Source organism: Apodemus sylvaticus, chromosome 8 (assembly GCF_947179515.1).
Source record: "Apodemus sylvaticus chromosome 8, mApoSyl1.1, whole genome shotgun sequence".
NCBI classification, from domain to species: Eukaryota; Metazoa; Chordata; class Mammalia; order Rodentia; family Muridae; genus Apodemus; species Apodemus sylvaticus.
The window spans coordinates 52,347,657-52,365,109 of record NC_067479.1 but is presented as its reverse complement, the minus strand read 5'-3'; the positions used below and the strand labels follow the sequence as shown (position 1 = coordinate 52,365,109).

The 17,453-nt window shown below is 42.2% G+C and overlaps 1 protein-coding gene and 1 pseudogene across 1 annotated transcript in view; one reads left to right on the top strand and one right to left on the bottom strand.

Annotated features, from left to right (window-relative positions):
- Nucleotides 1-11,186, bottom strand: part of Lrrc63 (leucine rich repeat containing 63) — a 42,903-nt gene extending 31,717 nt beyond the window's left edge. Inside the window, exons 1-5 of the mRNA XM_052190941.1 lie at nt 11,028-11,186; nt 9,749-9,918; nt 5,834-6,535; nt 5,293-5,379; nt 1,087-1,247 (exon numbers count right to left, since the gene is read on the bottom strand). Coding sequence (XP_052046901.1) covers nt 1,087-1,247; nt 5,293-5,379; nt 5,834-6,535; nt 9,749-9,872 — 1,074 coding nt within the window. The 5' untranslated portion in view covers nt 9,873-9,918; nt 11,028-11,186. The remainder of the gene's footprint in view (nt 1-1,086; nt 1,248-5,292; nt 5,380-5,833; nt 6,536-9,748; nt 9,919-11,027) is intronic.
- A 5,064-nt stretch (nt 11,187-16,250) lies between these two features.
- On the top strand, nt 16,251-16,822 carry LOC127691293 (peptidyl-prolyl cis-trans isomerase H-like; annotated as a pseudogene).
- Nucleotides 16,823-17,453: the final 631 nt, after the last annotated feature.

The window sequence follows — 17,453 nt, the reverse complement described above, 5'->3', positions numbered from 1 at the left end:
TGGGAATAGGAAGAACCCGACAGGCATTCTGAAACCCGGAGGCTTTACTGATGAAATGTCCCTCCTAGGTTACAGAATGCATTACACAGTCAACTAGAGCTTTTTCTGAGTAGGGATGTGATTGTTGAGGTGATAAAACTGATTTACTAACATGAGAAAAGTTACATACTGCACTCTAGCTAATAGGTGACACCTTTAGGACTCACTAACTCTCTCTTTCTCTCTCTTCCCTTTTCTTTCTCTTAAAAACAAAAACAAAACCACACCAAATGTATAGATTTTTGAGGCCAAAGAATTCTAAAAACTGGGGAGAGTTGTGGTAGCGTGCTTGCCCAGCAAGCATTGAGCTCTGGACCCCATCCCCAGCACCGTGTAAGTGGAACATGGTGGACCGTAAGTATAAAACTCCAGCACTCGGAGTTGGCGGCATGAGGACTGAAAGTCATCCTCAGCTACACTGCCTGCTCAGGAGACCACGTCTCAAACAAGCAAACAAATGGTTAAGCAGTGCTGGGTACAATTGCAACTGTGCTTACTTAGAGTGAGGTCTTGTGCAAGTTACTTTTGTGCAGCCTCCATGTATGCAGCTGTAAAATGAATGTTAAGTTGTCTACGCTGCAGACTGTAAGTTTGTAAGCTGTAGGAGGAGCGCAGGCTTGGAACACAGTGTGTGCTCAGTAAATCACAAGTGCTGCCGTGATTCATCTGCTGGGCAGTCCAAGCGTCCAGTGCAGACAAGCGTCCAGTGCAGACCAGCCTCACACTAGACTTGACACAAGGTCTAAAGCTTCTGGTAAATGAGGAGCATGAACAATTTCAATCCTACTTATCAGAATAAATTATGAAAAAATAAAGACAGTATGATTTTTCTGGATCTCAGCAACCTTTTACACTTCATTCGTGAACTGATGACAAACTTGGATACATTTCGTTTGGAGGTAAGACCTGCATGTGTTTCTGGTAAGTGTCTGCGGTAACAGGAAAACCTCCTTCCGTGGAATGAAAACTAACCTATATCGAGAAACTAAAAAGGTAAAAATAACTGATAATACCAATGGGCAATACTATTAAGGAGGTCTAACATACCTTAAGATTAAGTGCATTTCTTCCATATATTTGGCAATTTATTATGGCCAGGGTGGTCAGCGCCAGTACTGTTTCGGAGCGTGTCGCTGCGACATTCTTAAAGCCTTCCCCTCTTAAGACATGGGCATCCGGGTCTATTTTTCTCAAGGTTCTCTGAATGGCTAAAAAACAAACAAACAAAAATCAAAACATAAAACCGTAGGGTATTATGGCATATGTGGCTAAGCTAAAAGCCTTGGATGCTCTCACAAGAATGAATTATCAAAGGGATTAGCAATACAGATAGTCTGGAATCAACTCCCCAGATCCCGCATCCACCCAGTCTGGATTGGTCTGCGTGCCACATTGGCTGTCTTTCTTGTTACAAAACTGTCTTTACAAAATGAAACTGTATACTCACTGATGGATTCTACCTAGAAACTCAGACTACATCTCTGCCTTCGGAAGCCACACGTAAAGATAATTTAAAAATCCTCCTCTATAAACTAAATGAGCAACTTTTTGGTTGACAAAATAACAGGCATCATAAAAGCATAGCTCTGACGTCACTTCCCCAGGGACATCTTCATTTCCTTCCTAAGATTCCCTCCCCCCCATCTACCACTCCAAAGCCCTATACAGGTGAATTCTTCCCTCGGTGTATAGATTCCATACAACAAAGGAAAAAACAAAACAAAACAAGAAAACCCCTAGCAGTTACCCAAGCAGAGACCATCGACACTTAAATTAACTTTATCTGTCCCCTGTGTATATTAACTTGCATGAGACAAGGTCTATGCAAGAGTACACCAAACTGCAATTAGAAAACATTTTTAAATTCTATGAAATATATTTTAAACCTGCAACAAATTTTTTGAAGATTATCATGGACAATTTTATATAATGGTAGGCATAAAAGTATTCCTAAGTTGATTAAAAGTGGAATTATAAACATTTTATGATAAACTTGAAGATTTACATGGAAACTATTTCTGATAAAATTGCAGAAATATATAGAAAAACATGTTAAAATTAAAGATTATCATGGAAATTATATAAATAAAATGATAGGTATAAAGATAATTCTAAGTTGATTGAAGGTGGAATTACAAACATTTTCAGATAACATTGAAGATTTACATGGAAAATATTTCTGGTAAAATTCAAGAAATAAATAGACAAACACGTTAAAATTAACTACTTCATGGAAAAATTTACATAAAAAATGTTTGATGTAAAAACTCTTTGTAAATTAATTGAAGGTGGAATTAGAAACATTTGTGATAAAATCAAAGATTTACATTGGAAACATTTCTGATAAAATGGAGGAAGTATATAGAAAGACATATTAAAATTGAGATTATAATGAAAATAATGCAGATAAATTGGTAGACATAAAAGAAATTACTAAATTAATTAAAAGGGGAATTACAAACATTTTCTGATAAAATTTAAGATTTACACGAGAAATATTTCATTAGTCTATGTCTTTTTATTGGGGAGTTGAGTCCATGGTTGTTAAGAGATATTAAGGAATAGTTATTGTTGCTTCCTGTTATCTTTGATGTTATTTTTATGTTTGTGTGGTTATCTTCTTTTGGGTTTGTTAATAGAAGATTACTTTCTTGCTTTTTCTAGGGTGTAGTTTCCCTCCTGGTGTTTGCATTTTCCATCAATTATCCTTTGTAGGGCTGGATTTATGGACAGATATTGTGTAAATTTGGTTTTATCATGGAATATCTTGGTTTTTTCATCTATGATGATTGAGAGTTTTGCTGGGTATAGTAGCCTGGGCTGGCATTTGTGTTCTCTTAGGGTCTGTATGAAGTCTGCCCAGGATCTTCTAGCTTTCATCGTCTCTGGTGAGAAGTCTGGTATGATTCTGATAGGTCTGCCTTTATAAGTTACTTGCCCTTTTTCCCTTACTGCTTTTAATATTCTTTGTTTAGTAAATTTGGTGTTTTGATTATGTGTCGGGAGGAGTTTCTGTTCAGGTCCAGTCTGTTTGGAGTTCTGAAGGCTTCTTGTATGTTCATGGGCATCTCCTTCTCTAGGTTAGGGAAGTTTTCTTCTACAATTTTGTTGAAGATATTTACTGGGACTTTAAGATGTAAATCCTCACTCTCCTCTATACCTATAATCCTTAGGTTTGGTCTTCTCATTGTGTCCAGGAGTTGCTGGATGTTTTGGGTTACCAGCTTTATGCATTTTGCATTTTCTTTGACTGATGAGTTAATGTTTTCTATGGTGTCTTCAGCACCTGAGGTTCTTTCTTCTATCTCTTGTGTTCTGTTGTTGATGCTTGGATCTATGACTCCTGAATTCTTTCTAAGGTTTTCTATCTCCAGAGCTGTCTCACTTTGTGCTTTCTTTATTGTTTCTACTTCCACTTTTAAATCCTGGATGGTTTTGTTCAGTTCCTTCACTTGATTGTGTTTTCCTGTAATTCTTTAAGGGATTTTTGTGTTTCCTCTTTAAGGGCTTTTACCTGTTGACCAGTGTTCTCCTGTATTTCTTTAAGGGAGTTATTTAAGTCTTTCTTGAAGCCCTCTATCAGCATCATGAGATACGATTTTAAATCCAACTCTTGCTTTTCCGGTGTGTTGGGTATCCGGGACTTGCTGTGGTGGGAGAACTGGGTTTTGATGTTGCCATGTGGCCTTGGTTTCTGTTGGTAGGGTTCTTGTGCTTGCCTTTTGCCATCTGGTGCTAGTTGGTATTCTTGCCTCTGGCTAGAGTTTGTTCCTTCTGCAGGCCTGTAACCCTGTGTCCTTACTCCTCTGAGCTCAAAAGTTAAAGCACTGCTGGGAGATCTCTCTTCTGGTGGGCTATGCACAGAAGACTGTAGATTTTCCTGGCTCCCCAGTGCAAAGTGGGCAGAAAGACTTCCGTCCCACCTGCTCCACTGATCTTAGGCCCTGTGTGCTCCTAGCTGGCGCCTCTCCAGAGAGAAGGTGGAGATCTCACCTCTGTGCTCAAAAGTGAAAGCCTGCTGGGAGATCGCTCCCTCCTGGAGGGCTATGCAAGAAGGTTGGGGAGTCTCCCAGCTCCCTGGTGCCAACCATTTTTTTTTTCCGTGTTACTTGTAGAAAGATCTTTATTTTGAGGCCACATATACGGGGCTGGCTTTGAACCCATAGAGATCTGCTTGTCTCTGTCTCCCAAGTACCAGAATGTGCTTTATGTGCCTTATGCTCAGCTCTCTCGGAAACACATTTTACAGAGTCTGTAATTGCTTCAGGAAGGATAAATGAGGCCTCCGAAAGAACAAGACAAGGGTTCAGTTTTCAATTTCTGAAACAGACTGCACTTGCTACAAGCCTATTACAGTAAAATGTAATTACAAAGCTTAGAAACATGTCCAGTGCAACCTAGTGAACTCTGGCCATCGGAGGAGGGATGCAGTGAGGGCACAGAGGGGAATTTAAGACACACGACTGCAGCTTGCTCCACACTTACCACCCTGCTGGCCCATAAGCTTCTCTAGGTTTGTGGACTGGAGCCATCGGAGTCACACCTGCATTGGTTACCTTCCAATGCCTTCAGCCGCTGTTTTATGCACATTTTGGTAGATTTAACTGTTGATTTTGGTAAGAACATTAGTCCAGAAGAAGTTACTTGATACTGGGACAGGACCAGAACTCTTTATTAAAAATCTGTCAGATAACTCTAATACGGTTTCTGCTATTTTTTCATTCGTTTTGCTTTTGTAGGCTTGGTAATGATAAATTATTCACCACATACTATGTCCATCAGATTGCAGGTAGACACACATGAGATCTAAAATTGAGTAACTTTTCAGCAAGTGTATGGCTCTCACTACGTAGCCCAGGCTGGCCCTGAACTTTCAATCTCCCTGCCTCCTGTCTGCTACCATCTCTGGCAGTAGACCAATGTCAACTTTCCCTAAAGATGGTTCTCATTTCTTTCTGTCAGATGGCTAAGGTCCAGGCACTTAGAATGGGGCCTGGCATGTGGGAAGAGTTGCCACTTAAAAGTGCACATCTACTGTGCCTGTCTAGATTAAGAACACATCAGTTTTATATTCTCAACATCAGCACAACATCTGGCTCATTGTCAGTGTATAAGGAATAATTGAGGAACAGATGGCTGAAGGAACTGGGGAGATGTGTGTCCTACCACTTACACAAACCAAATAACAAACACCTGGAGGGAAGGAGAATAATCTTATAATTTCTCCAAGAATGGTATTAGCCCAGCACTTACTATCAGGTGGTTTGTGGGCTTCTGTCTTTCCACTCACTGGGGCGCTGGTGGTAGTGGCAGTGGCCGCAGCAGTGGCGGCGGCATTTTCTAGATAAAAAGAAAAAAAAAAGGAAAACTTTTACATACCTTTGAAGGTGATTTCATTATTATTATTATTATTATTATTATTATTATTATTATTATTATTCTGGAGTGCAAATGCCAGCACTTCCTGTCTCCTTCAGGAATCCTCTAGGCCACCCCCTAAATAGCTGTTTATCCTCACTTGAAGACCTTAGGCCCTATGTAAAGCACCTTCTCACTGATTTCTTGCTAGGTTTTTGTGAACTTTCTGATCAACTTTCATCAATACTATCTGGATACAGTAGCCAAGTTGTGTCCATACCTCTATAGGGTCAGGATGACTGTTGGTACTCCCAGCCTGAGGTACTAAATGTTAAACATTTTTTCTACCTTGAAAACTATGCACCTCCTTGTATTTTTCCCTCTCCTCTGTTTTTAATGAAGCCACTCCTGAAGACCACGTTTCAATTTTGCTTACCTATCACAACCTGTCTTGGAGGTTTTCTTGGCAAAGCAGGTGTTGGCAGGGAACGGGCGGGCGGGAGTGAACCGGTGTTCAATATCACTTGACCTAGGGCTACCTTAGGGTGTGGTCGTTCAGACCACTGCGGTTCTGGTAGTATAGATGAAACGCTAGATACAGGGCTGAGCGCTGTTTCCTTTACATTTCTGAGAAGAGGAAGCTCTTGAATATAGCTCGAAATCTTTGGTGCAGGGCGGACCTGGGTACCTGATGGCTTAAACCTAGAAGTTATAAACCTAGAGTAAGAAGGGGGTAAAGGTTTGGAAAACTCCTTGGAAAGAACTAAAGTGTTGCTAAATGGCTTTTTAGTGGGCAACTCGTCGTCTTTGCTTTCTTTTTTCAAGGACTTTCTGGTTCTTTTTATTTGCTGTAGTGTATTCCTAAAAACTCGGGAAGACGCTGACATACATCTTGGAATAAACATGGAACCAGAGGCGCTCTTCGGGACCTTCCAATGAAGGCGGCGGACACCGCGTGGATGTGTAATAATGTTAACGGGAGGCACCACTCTTTCCTGTGCCTTCCCGTCATAATCAAGACAGATGGTTTTAGCGCTAGCAGGTCTTTTTGGTTGAGAAACACTTTGATCGACTTTCACTGACGCGCTTTCATCGGGGCTGAACTTTCCAGAGGTCTCCTCAGGTTCTCTAGCCTTAACTAAACAGGATAAAGGGGGGAAAGGGAGAAATTAGTATATATTTTATTAAGCTCTCCAAACAAAGCTGCTAAAGGCTGAGTTTTGTTTTTCATTTCTCACTCACCTTCTAAGAACAGACCTGCTTAGCTGTGGGGACTTCTGTCGAGCTGAAAGGAATATAGTTTGAGCAAGCCATTGAGAAGCTAACTGACTTACAAAGGATGGGGCAACTCTTGGAAGAAGAAAGGCCATGGGGAAAGGTCCAAGACATGAAGAAGAGATCTGGGACCGTTGTCACTAAAACTCTGGTAATACAGATGGTGAAAGTGACTTTTGATCAAATGGCTCTTTCGTCACCAGCTTTCCCTATATGAATTTTTTTGTTTGTTTGTTTTTTGTTTTTTTTTTTTTAAGACAGGGTTTCTCTGCATAGCCCTGGCTGCCCTGGAACTCACTCTGTAGACCAGGCTGGCCTTGAACTCAGAAATCCGCCTGCCTCTGCCTCCCAAGTGCTGGGATTAAAGGCGTGCGCCGCCACCACCGCCCGGCCTGAATTTTTTTTTATTTCATAAATAGCAATATGCCAAATGAAAATATAAAAGCAGTCTTTCAGACATAGGAATGTGCTGATATTGACCAAAAGATACTGCATGTTTATTTCTCTGCTAAGAACTCTTTTGTCACTTAGGTCCAGAAATCTATGGTACCTGCACTCAGATGTACCTCTCCTTCCTATGGGATGGAATGCCAAGCGTCGTCTTTCTGTTGTCTCAACTGCAATTAATGGTGATGAGCATTCCGTTCCAGTGAGGAGGGAATGCATTCAGTGTGGCAGAACTTCAGAGGGAAGGTTCACGAGAACTCTGCCTAGCATCTCAACTCCCCCTCTCCATTTGAGAACAGAGCCGTGCTCAGAGAGAGGGATTGTGGGTAGTGCCCTTGCCTTATGTTAGCCTTGTTCCCAGAATTTCCCTTCTTCCTTTGGTGGCTGAGGAGGGGCATGAGATTTCTCATTTCAAACCAATTGAGGGAGACTTGCAGAGAGCCAAGCATGGAGAACTCCTAGGAGTGTCTACTGAAGGGGAAGTTGGCGTCTCCTTACCATCTAATCAAAGTGTACCAGCCTTACCATTTAAGGTAAGTGGACACCATAAGGTAAGTGTACCTTAACCTTACCATTTCACCATGACCGTAGTTTTTTAAAAGGTATTCTATTTCTACATTTCCAGTACTAGCTTCTGCCCTCAAAAAGCACATGGTCTCTCCCTTATCCCACTTTAAGTCAAGGTTTTATTAAAGCCTTGCTTCTACTCTAACGGCTTCTCATAGCTGCTGACTACACCCTTCTGTACTGTTGCGCGGACACATATGTATCCAAATGTATTCAATGCTGCTTTCTCCTGTTGCTTCTTCTCTTCATTTGTGTGACGCTCATTATTAGTAGTCAATTGAAAGGTTATGTAAAGCAGAAACAATGTCATTAAATTCTGTAGGATGAACAGTACATTCCAATTTTTGGCTATGTGAAGGTTCTGGATCAGTGTTTTATTGTTTATTTTATAAATTAGACTTGAGCCACTCTATTTTTTTTATTCATTGAGCAAATATCTCAAATACCCACAATGAATAAAGTACTTTGGACTGATGTTAGTCAAGGTCATTGACTCTCCAAGATGGCAAAAGCAAACAACCTTTGTAGTGCCAATGTTGGGGAATTCTGCACTGGACTATGGAGTTAAACCAAAAAGACAAACAGTAAAACTCCAACTCAGAACCTGGTAAGGAGCTGCCAATATGCATGGCCATGAGGGCTGTTTACAGAACTGTAGAAACATAGGGCATCACAGAAACTCAGAAAGGATGACATAGAAATGGCAGAACAATGGTTGTGTGGGATTTGGAGGTAATGGATATATTGCTTTTTTACATCTTTGATAGGCACAGATGAAAGGATAACTTTAACACTATAAGTAAAATTTATATTATAGATGTTGGCATAAAAATAATACAACCAGAAAAGCCAAGTAGTAGAGGAATTCAGAAGGGAAAGACATTGCTTTTATAAATGTAGTAGTTAGTAGAGAAATATGAAGAAATACAGGAGCCATGGGATTATATAGTCACATTACAAAATGGCTTATCTTTAAAAAAAATTTTAAGTTTGTATGAGTGGTTTTACCTACATGACACGCATGCCTAGTGCCTGCAGAGACCAGAAAAGAGCACTGGATCCCCTGGAACTGTGAGGCACCAAGTGGCTGCTGGGAATCGAACCCTGGTTCTCTTGGAAGAGCAGCCAGTGCTTAACCACTGAACCATCTCTATGGCCCCTAGCCCACCTGACAGAAACTAATGGAAGATGATGAGCAAGGTCTGGTTTTGTTGACTATTTTCTCATCAGTTCCTACACTGTGCTTAATAAACACACTCAATCTTCATCATTTGTGAAGACTTAGCAAACGCTCGATTACCCTAGCCTGAACTCCTAAGGAAAACTATAAGGTCAGGTTCCTTTAAGACTCTGTTCTCAACATTTTCATTAACCAATCAACACATAATCTTGTGGTTATATGTTCTGCATTTAAGAACATATTATTTGAATACATAGATATGACTAAATATACTTTCTTAATATATAGAATAGATCGTTGATTTGTTCACATAGGCCTCACAGTCAAGCACACTACATTCATCAAGGAAGTTCATCTGACATGATGTTCTCTGCTAAGCACATTACAGCTTTCTTTTGCTTAGACTGGACTTCAACACTACACTTATGGATATCATAAACCAAGCAGTTAAAAAAAGGGGGGGGGCACAAAAAATTCAAAAAACCACGGAGTTAAGTAGACCAGGAAAGGAACACGTGTTTATGTTACAGGAGCTGAAACAGGAAGACAGAGTTAATCCTGTGTCATCCAGGTGGGAACTGGGTGTTGGGGAACTTGCATTTTTCGTTTATCTAAACACACATTCCCATGAACAGAAGGACTATTGATTTGGGGATTTCAAATAAGTTTTAGCAGCAAGTAAACTCACATTTGACAGGGTCACAAGTGCGGATCAATCAATGAGCACACCTATAGAACTGGTTCTTGGCTGTTGTCACCTTATGATAAACATTTTCCCTTATGGTTATCAGTAACTGTCTTTACTGAGATTGTAAATTAAATAAAGCAAAGGATTTCTTTGAAAAAAACCACACCCAGGTTAAGACACATATCTGTACATACCTGTATGGACTATACGAACTTTCTTCTTTAATACAGGTAACTTAGGGAGCTTTGGAGGTAAGGGTCTTCGAAGGAGTAACGGGTGCTGCTGGGTTTTGAATGGGTGATAAATGCTCTCTTTCATAGCTGTAGGTTAAGTGAGAACTGAACTTCCCGAGAACGAATTGTTACTGAAAAGAAGTGGTTATCACTGAGAAAATATCCTTAAAGAAACCATTCTGTGCTGTGACTATACTGAGTTCAAGCAGGCTAGCTTTGTAAGGGGAGAAAAAAAAAAGAGTAAAAAAAAAATCATTTAAAACTTACTTTTGGAGCATTTTTAAAATGACATATTTTTAATACAGGCTAAAGAGTGAGGCTTAAGAAAGACAGAGAGGCACTCAGAAAGTTTAACTTTTTTTTCTGTACTGGATATTGAAACTCTGATCTCATTCAAGGCCATATATCACTGAGCCAAACGCTTTCCAACCTGCTTAAAATTAGAAGTTAGGGAATACACTTGTATGCCCAACACTTGAAAGCCCGAGACAGGAGGATCAGTCTGGGTTACACAGGGAGGGGTGACTTCTTTTTAAAAAATTAGATTAATAATATAGATAAAAACATATTCTATTATTAATCAAGACCTTGCTAACATTTTCTGTGTGAGTACAAAATTCAACCAGCCAACGCTATCTTCAGTCAGTAAATGGTGACCCCCCTCCCAGCAATATAGGCATGACATTTCATTCACTACCTCCCAAATATTATCAGTATTGATTTAGAAGGGATTTTGGTTAAAAAAAAAAATGTAATGGCCTCTGAAATCCCACAGTATCTAACCACACACAAACAGTTTTGTATGGCGCTGGCTCTTTTCAACTCTCAGCTGACTTAATTTGTCCATAATTATGCAACTCCAAAGTAAGACAGACTTTAATACAATGAGATACTCCAGGATGGTGGGGAAATCCCAGAGAATAGGGAAATAAGGACAACAGATGTCCTTCCTCCCCACCCCCGCCCCCCAAAATGAGTCTTTGTTTTCAGGGCAACCTCAAAAGTGCCTGGCACTGTGCTGCTCCGCGGGACGCCTGGCAGAGAACCCTGGTGCCTTGCAGAGGAGCGGTTTACCCGCGAAAGGTAACTGCAGGCCAGCGCTCGCTCCTGATTTGCTGGCTGGCAGCGCGTGCCCGCCCACCACAACAAGTTCTCTTCCCTAGTTGGTAAGGAAAGCCGCCCCCTCCCCACCCGCCCCCAAGTGTAGGACTCCTATGACCCTGCTTTTAAGCAAACAGACCAGATTTCCCACGTCCATCTCCTTTGTCACTGAGTCCTGGCTGCCAGTGACTGTCTAGTGAGGTCTCCAGTTAGGTCTAATTCCATGTTTCTGCTGGACGCGGCTCCATTAGCAGCATCCCCAAGCCCCACTACAGCCGAATGTTACGCTCATAGTGAAGACCACCAATCAGCCTCTCCCCCAACCCCCCCCAACCCTCCCACCCGCGCTAGCTGGGAAGCGCAGGCGCAGGAGGGTTGGGCGTGCCAGGAACCAGGGGCGGGGCTCAATTCCCCGCCTACTTGCCCCACCCACTTGATCCACCCACTGATTTCCCCACCCTAGGCCAGTGCCCCTTAATTCTACTGAGGGCCGCACAGGATGCCCGGAGGCTGAAGTGGTGGAGAGGGGAGGAGTGGCTCCACGTGTAGCTGTACGGAAGGCTGTGGTGACAATCGTTATTACTATTCTTATTCTTAAAACAGTGGCCACTATTATTTACTACTTTTCTCCATGACTTGACAAGGGTGTCTGGAGACTGGGTTGGCATTTTCTAATACCGCTACTCTTTTGGGCAGCTGGCCACCGTTACTCATTTTGCAGTAAAAACCCTCGTCTCCAAATCACACATTCTGTTTTCCTTCTTGTTTCTTGCTTGCAACCTGTTTTGCCTTTCTGAGCCTTTAAAGTTCTTGGTGGAAGTGGAACTGTGTGGGAACCAGAGCTGTAGGCAGTGGTTCCAAAGCGCTTTAAAAGGACAGCCAGGTCTCACTGCCAGGTCTCACTGTCGCGGTGGTTGGCTGTGATGAGCGGTGTTGGTGCTGTCTCCATGTTCAGTGGTAGATAGACCGCGCATATTTGCCTGTATGTGCTCGCTTCTCTGGAGATTTGAGAACGAAAACTGGAAAGAACCTATTACAGAGACGGGGAAATCCAACTGAGAATTCAAGTAAGGGGCACTTCCGTCCAGGCACCTCCCTTATATGTTTCTCTTCTTAAGAAAGGGTGTGGGAATTTCAGTAACACCTTGGGAAATCAGAGACTTCCAGATTCCTTTACTAACCAAGTCTCCCCTTTTCTCCCAAGAGCAAGCAGATATTTTGAAGCAATAGGAAAATAATAATTAAAAAAGAGTCTGGGTAATACTGTACAATTGTTGTCCTGTGGGGTGTTGGTATGTGGTTTTGTCATGTAGATTATTTTGCTGTTTATTAAGTGCCCTTCCAAACCAGGTGTTTTATTCCACTTTTACCTGTGTCTGTCTTATATTGCTTAGTTTCTCTGAGGGACGGGAAGCAGACAGAAAGGCAAATCTGGTGGCCACGTTTGTTTCAAGTAATGTATATTATTCATATTTTGTAAACAGCAGAAATGTTTCTAATCTTAAGGATAAAGGTGTGTGCGGGACAGTCTCTGAAGCAGGTTCTGTGCTCTTAAAAGCTGAGACCTACTGGAATTCAGTTTCAATGATGTATGCATTTAAAATGTATGCTTAGCTTTGCATAGTCAAAAATCAAGGCAGGTGCATTTGTTAATTTAAAAAAATGCTTTGTCATTCCTTGCAGGTTTCTTCTGGCAACTACCGTGCCAGAACCCAGGGCAGTTTAATACGTAACCTCTGCAGTTGTAAATATTTTGTCTTCTATAACGATCGCTGTAACTATAGCTCCAACCATTTAGGGAAATGAAATAGTAATGAAAATTAAATCCCTGGTTTGATATGTCTTCTATGGCCGTGCCAGCTCTTCTACCTACCATACCTTACACATTTGCCATGGGAATGAGAGAAGCACAGGAAAAAATTGTGAAAGCCTATATTTCACTCAATTCAGATTACTTTAGTACTTCTTGTATTTTTTGTTATTTTTGAAAGTACAGCTACCTCACCTTCCCCTCCCTCCTTCCTTCTTTCTTTCCTTCCTTCCTTTCTCCCTCTGTTTTTTTCTTCCTCCTTCCTCCCCTTTCTCTCTCCTCCTCCCTCCTCCTCCCCCCTCCTCCTCCCTCCTCCTTCCTTCCCCCTCCTCCCTCCCTTCTCCTCCCTCATCCTCCCTCCCCTTCCTCCCTCCTCCCTCCCCTTCCTCCCTCCTCCCTCCCCTTCCTCCCTCCACTTCCTCCCTCCTCCCTCCCCTTCCTCCCTCCACTTCCTCCCTCCTCCTCCTCCCTCCTCTTCCTCCCCTTCCTCCCTCCTCCTCCTCCCTCCTCTTCTTCCCTCCTCCTCTTCTTTCCAAGAGATACTGTTTATCTCTTGGAAAGGAGAGTGTTCCCTCTTTGGCTTTAAGGTTCTATTTCACCTGGTGTGAAGTTCGGTTGGCCAGTTTACTTGTCCCCACGGACCTGGCACTTGGCAGAACCCACTGAATGACAGAATGAAGTGCAGTGCTTTTGCTCTGTTGGCGGCTTGTGTGAAAGAGCCTAAGCTCACAGTGAGCACCAAGGTTATCGGAGTCCTGCATCATTTTTATTGTTGTTGCTAAAATGAGATAAAAGTCTTATGCAAAAGCAGAGCTGTGAGCACCCAACAGATAATGCTATTGATTGCCCTAAGGATGGAGCCTGCTCAGAGGACCTCAGATTTGCCCTTGGTGAAAGGATGCCACTGCTAGAGGATGTAAAGTGTGTGCTGGGCATCTTCCTCGGTTTGCATAGACCTTTGTTTGGTTTGATTGGCTTTCCTTCCAAACAGGACAGAAGTTTGCTGAACACTTTGGCCAGTCTAGATCTAAGCTAGCATCTTACTGTGTGAAAATAACTGGAGATATTTGTATTCTTTTGCTTGGGTTACTTTTAGAAAATCCTATAAAGAATGAATAGTTATCTTTGAGTACACATTGATTCTCTATCTAGTCCCCAGAGCACTGAGATGCTTTTGAGAAAAAGCAGTTTTTTCTTGGCCTGAGTTTACAACTGTTAATATTAGCTGTGCATACTGAGAATGTCTTTACCCTCTTCCAGTCCCCACTGTGTGGCTTTAAAGACATATGTTTATGTCGAGTGTTCTACTAAAAGGTCTTATTCACATCTGAGGAAATACAAACCCGTTCTCCACTAAAGCATAAGACCTTTTAGTAGAAGCCTTTGCTAGAGACTGCCCTTCTTATCCCTGTGTCTCAGGGCAGAAACCAGAGCTGTGTTCCTGCTCCACACTATTTGGGGACCTGTGTTTCCTTTTCTCTCTCAAGATGGATGGCACTTCCTTTCTTTTGTTTGAGTTAGAGATCCTGGGATTCAAATCAAAAGAAAAACATTGCCAACCAGGAAATGTCATGGGATCTACATGGTGGAGTTTAAAAAACTGTTCAAGTGTTTGAAAGAACAAGGCCTACGTGCCCTTAACATGATGTCTGTGAATTCAGCCATTTGTTCTGCAATGATACACAGAGCGCCTGTTCTACGCACATCACTTTGCTAGGCATTAAACCTCGACTTTATTAATTAACTATTACTTTGAGGCTTTATAATTTCGACTACGTAGATGAAAGTTTAGATTATTCCCAGACCTTTGCTTATCTGCTTACTTGAGCCAATATTCCTTTCTTTCTCTTTTGCTCCACTTTTATATTATCTTGTTTGAGTAGAGTAGTGTGGCTTACTCGTTCTTTCCAAAAACTCAGGGAGAATTTGTCTTTCTTAGCTGCACTGATCATGTTTCATTGTGGGCTATATATGCAACAACTAGATGATATCAGAAATATTTATGCCAAAAAAGTTAAACAATACTTCTTTTCTTGCTGTTATTGTTAGGACCTAGATTAGGACAGGTTAAGACGTGAAGGTTAGACAACACAAGTCCCATCCTGGTAGACAAGTTAAGACGTGAAGGTTAGACAAATCACCTGCCACGGTTAAATACCCTAGGCAACAGAAGCAGTAATGTTTTGGATAATACACAACAAAACATGTTCCTAATGGAATCCCCTATCCCTAAATCCTGATTGGTAGAATAACTTGGCACAGATGTTGGTGGATTTGGGGCTTAAAAACCCTATAGGAGCTTAACTAAGGATGGGTCAAGGTTCAGTTCTCACATCTGGACCACAGTCCTGATGGATCAATTCTGGAGTGTGAGCTCAATCAACTCTCCATGTCTGACTGAGATCAGCATTTGTATAGATCCTGAGGGAGTTCTTGGACCCCAACGTGAGAAAGTTTCCTTATAATGGTGAGCTAAAACATTACATTTAGGCCTTAATATTTTACCCAGGCCCTGACAGTTATGCTGACAAAGGTCACTGTCCTGTATGCTCTTAATTATGACATGTCTGATCCTGGTTCTTAAGTGTGAACCAGATTCATTACTTAGTACATGGAAGGCCCTGTTGTGCAGGGTCCTTGAGACTTCTAGCATGTACATTATTTTTAATCAAAGGCAGTGTAGCAGAACTCTGCTCTCTTGGATTCTAATCCTCCCGATGCCACTTGTCGGCTTGGTTTTCAGGCTCGTTGCCCAGCATCTCTAAGCCCCTGAAGTTTCCTTGCCTGCAAAGCTGGTAATAACTGGATGAGTGTAAAACACTCATATGCTTGAGAGGTATATGAACGTCATCACTTCCGCTGAGCCTGTAACCTCGGGCATTTGGAAATGCTTATTAGAGTGTCAATAGCAGCTCATCCTTTTGTGTCAACAGCACAAAAGACAGTGTGCTTCTCAAATCTATCATCCTGCTTTATTCTTGATGTCTGAACTGAACATACGTTTCACTTGCGAGTGTATTAAAGACTATAGATCGTGTAAGGGAGTGATGATGGCAGCTTAGGGTTAGTTGAACAGAGGTTGCCTGGACACTCGATGTCAGTGGCGTTCTGTGTTGAGGACCATTGGGTCTTTTGCTTCAGTTGGACAGCTGCAGCTGTATCTTCTATCTTGTGGCCATGCACCTGACAGTGATGCCACAGTTCTGAGAGATCTCCACTTCTACAACATGCTCAGATCAGAACTTTTCATCAGGACTGACGTTAATGAATGTGCTGGGACACTGCTTCTCGGTCTACCTCGTGTGACAGCCTTCCTTCCATTACTCTGGTGGCCATTCCAGCTGAGGTAACTCTCAGCAACAGGAGAGGCATGGTGTCCAGGGGCCTGAGGAAAAGAGCTGGGAGTTTGCTTTTCTCTTCCCTGTGCTTTCAAGCAAAGCAGCTCTACTTTTCCGAAGTTAACCCTAACCCTAACCCTAACCCTAACCCTAACCCTAACCCTAACCCTAACCCTAACCCTAACCCTAACCCTAACCCTAACCCAGGCTCAGCCACAAATGAACTTGCTTTCAAGAACATGCTTCTGGGTCAAAGCCATGGCGGTGGTAAATTCAAGTCCAGTCAATCCAGTGGTCTTCTTTAATGTCAGCATTGGCAGCCAGGAAGTTGGTCACATAAAGACCAAGTTCTTTGCAAAACTTTAGGCAAGTATGCACTGGAGAGTTCAGGAAAGATGGTCCAATAAGATACAAAGGTGTAGTGCCTTCCACAGGGTTATAAAGGATTTCATGATCCAGGGTGGAGATTTGTTAATGGCAATGGCACTGGAGTTGCCAGTATTTACCAGGATCCATTTGCAGATGAAAATTTTAAACTTAGACACTTGCCTCCAGGCCTATTTTCCATGGCAAACAGTGGTCCCAGTACAAATGGCTGCCGGTTCTTTATCCCGTGTTCTAAGTGTGATTGGCTGGGTGGAAAGCATGTAGTGTTTGGGAAAATCATTGATGGACTTCTAGTGATGAGGAAGATCGAGAACGTTCCCACAGGCCCCCAACAATAAGCCCAAACTGCCAAACTGGTGATCTCCCAGTGTGGGGGAAATATAATCTAGACCAGACAGAACCAGGTCCTCTGCTCTGGTGGGACATTCTTCCTCGAGTCTGACAGGCTGGCTGTTTGCTTTGCTGTCTCCACAGTTAGGGACTCAGGTCCTGAAAGTATCACAGATCAGAACCAATAATCCTGTTTAAATTTTGAAATTGAATTTTTGAATAAAGGCTTTTTTTAATACAAGAAGAAGAAGAGAAGGAGGAGGAGGAAGAGGAGGAGGAGTGGATTCTATGGCAATAGGACTTTGCTTACAGCCCACCAAACAGCATTGCCTGTGCCTTGAGACTTAGTCCGTGCCTCTACACTGGAATTGTGGAACCCTTGGCTAGTCACTGCTGAAGGGGTGCCTCCCTCACGTTCCAGAATTCTACACACACCAACTCTTTCAGCCCACCCAAGTATCAGATCCTAATGGAATAGCTGTAAGGTACCACGGCTCTCAGCAGGTGAGCAGAGACAGAAGGATCTCTTTTTATTCAGCTCCAAGTCCATACCTGGATTCAACGCATTAAAGAGATCATTTTCCCAGGATTCGTAATGGGGTATATCACTTTACAAAGGTGTTACTGGGAAGAAGAAAACCCTCTCTACTTTCTCAGTTGGGGTGTTTGCAGTGCATACGTGTGGGGTGCTTGATGTCTT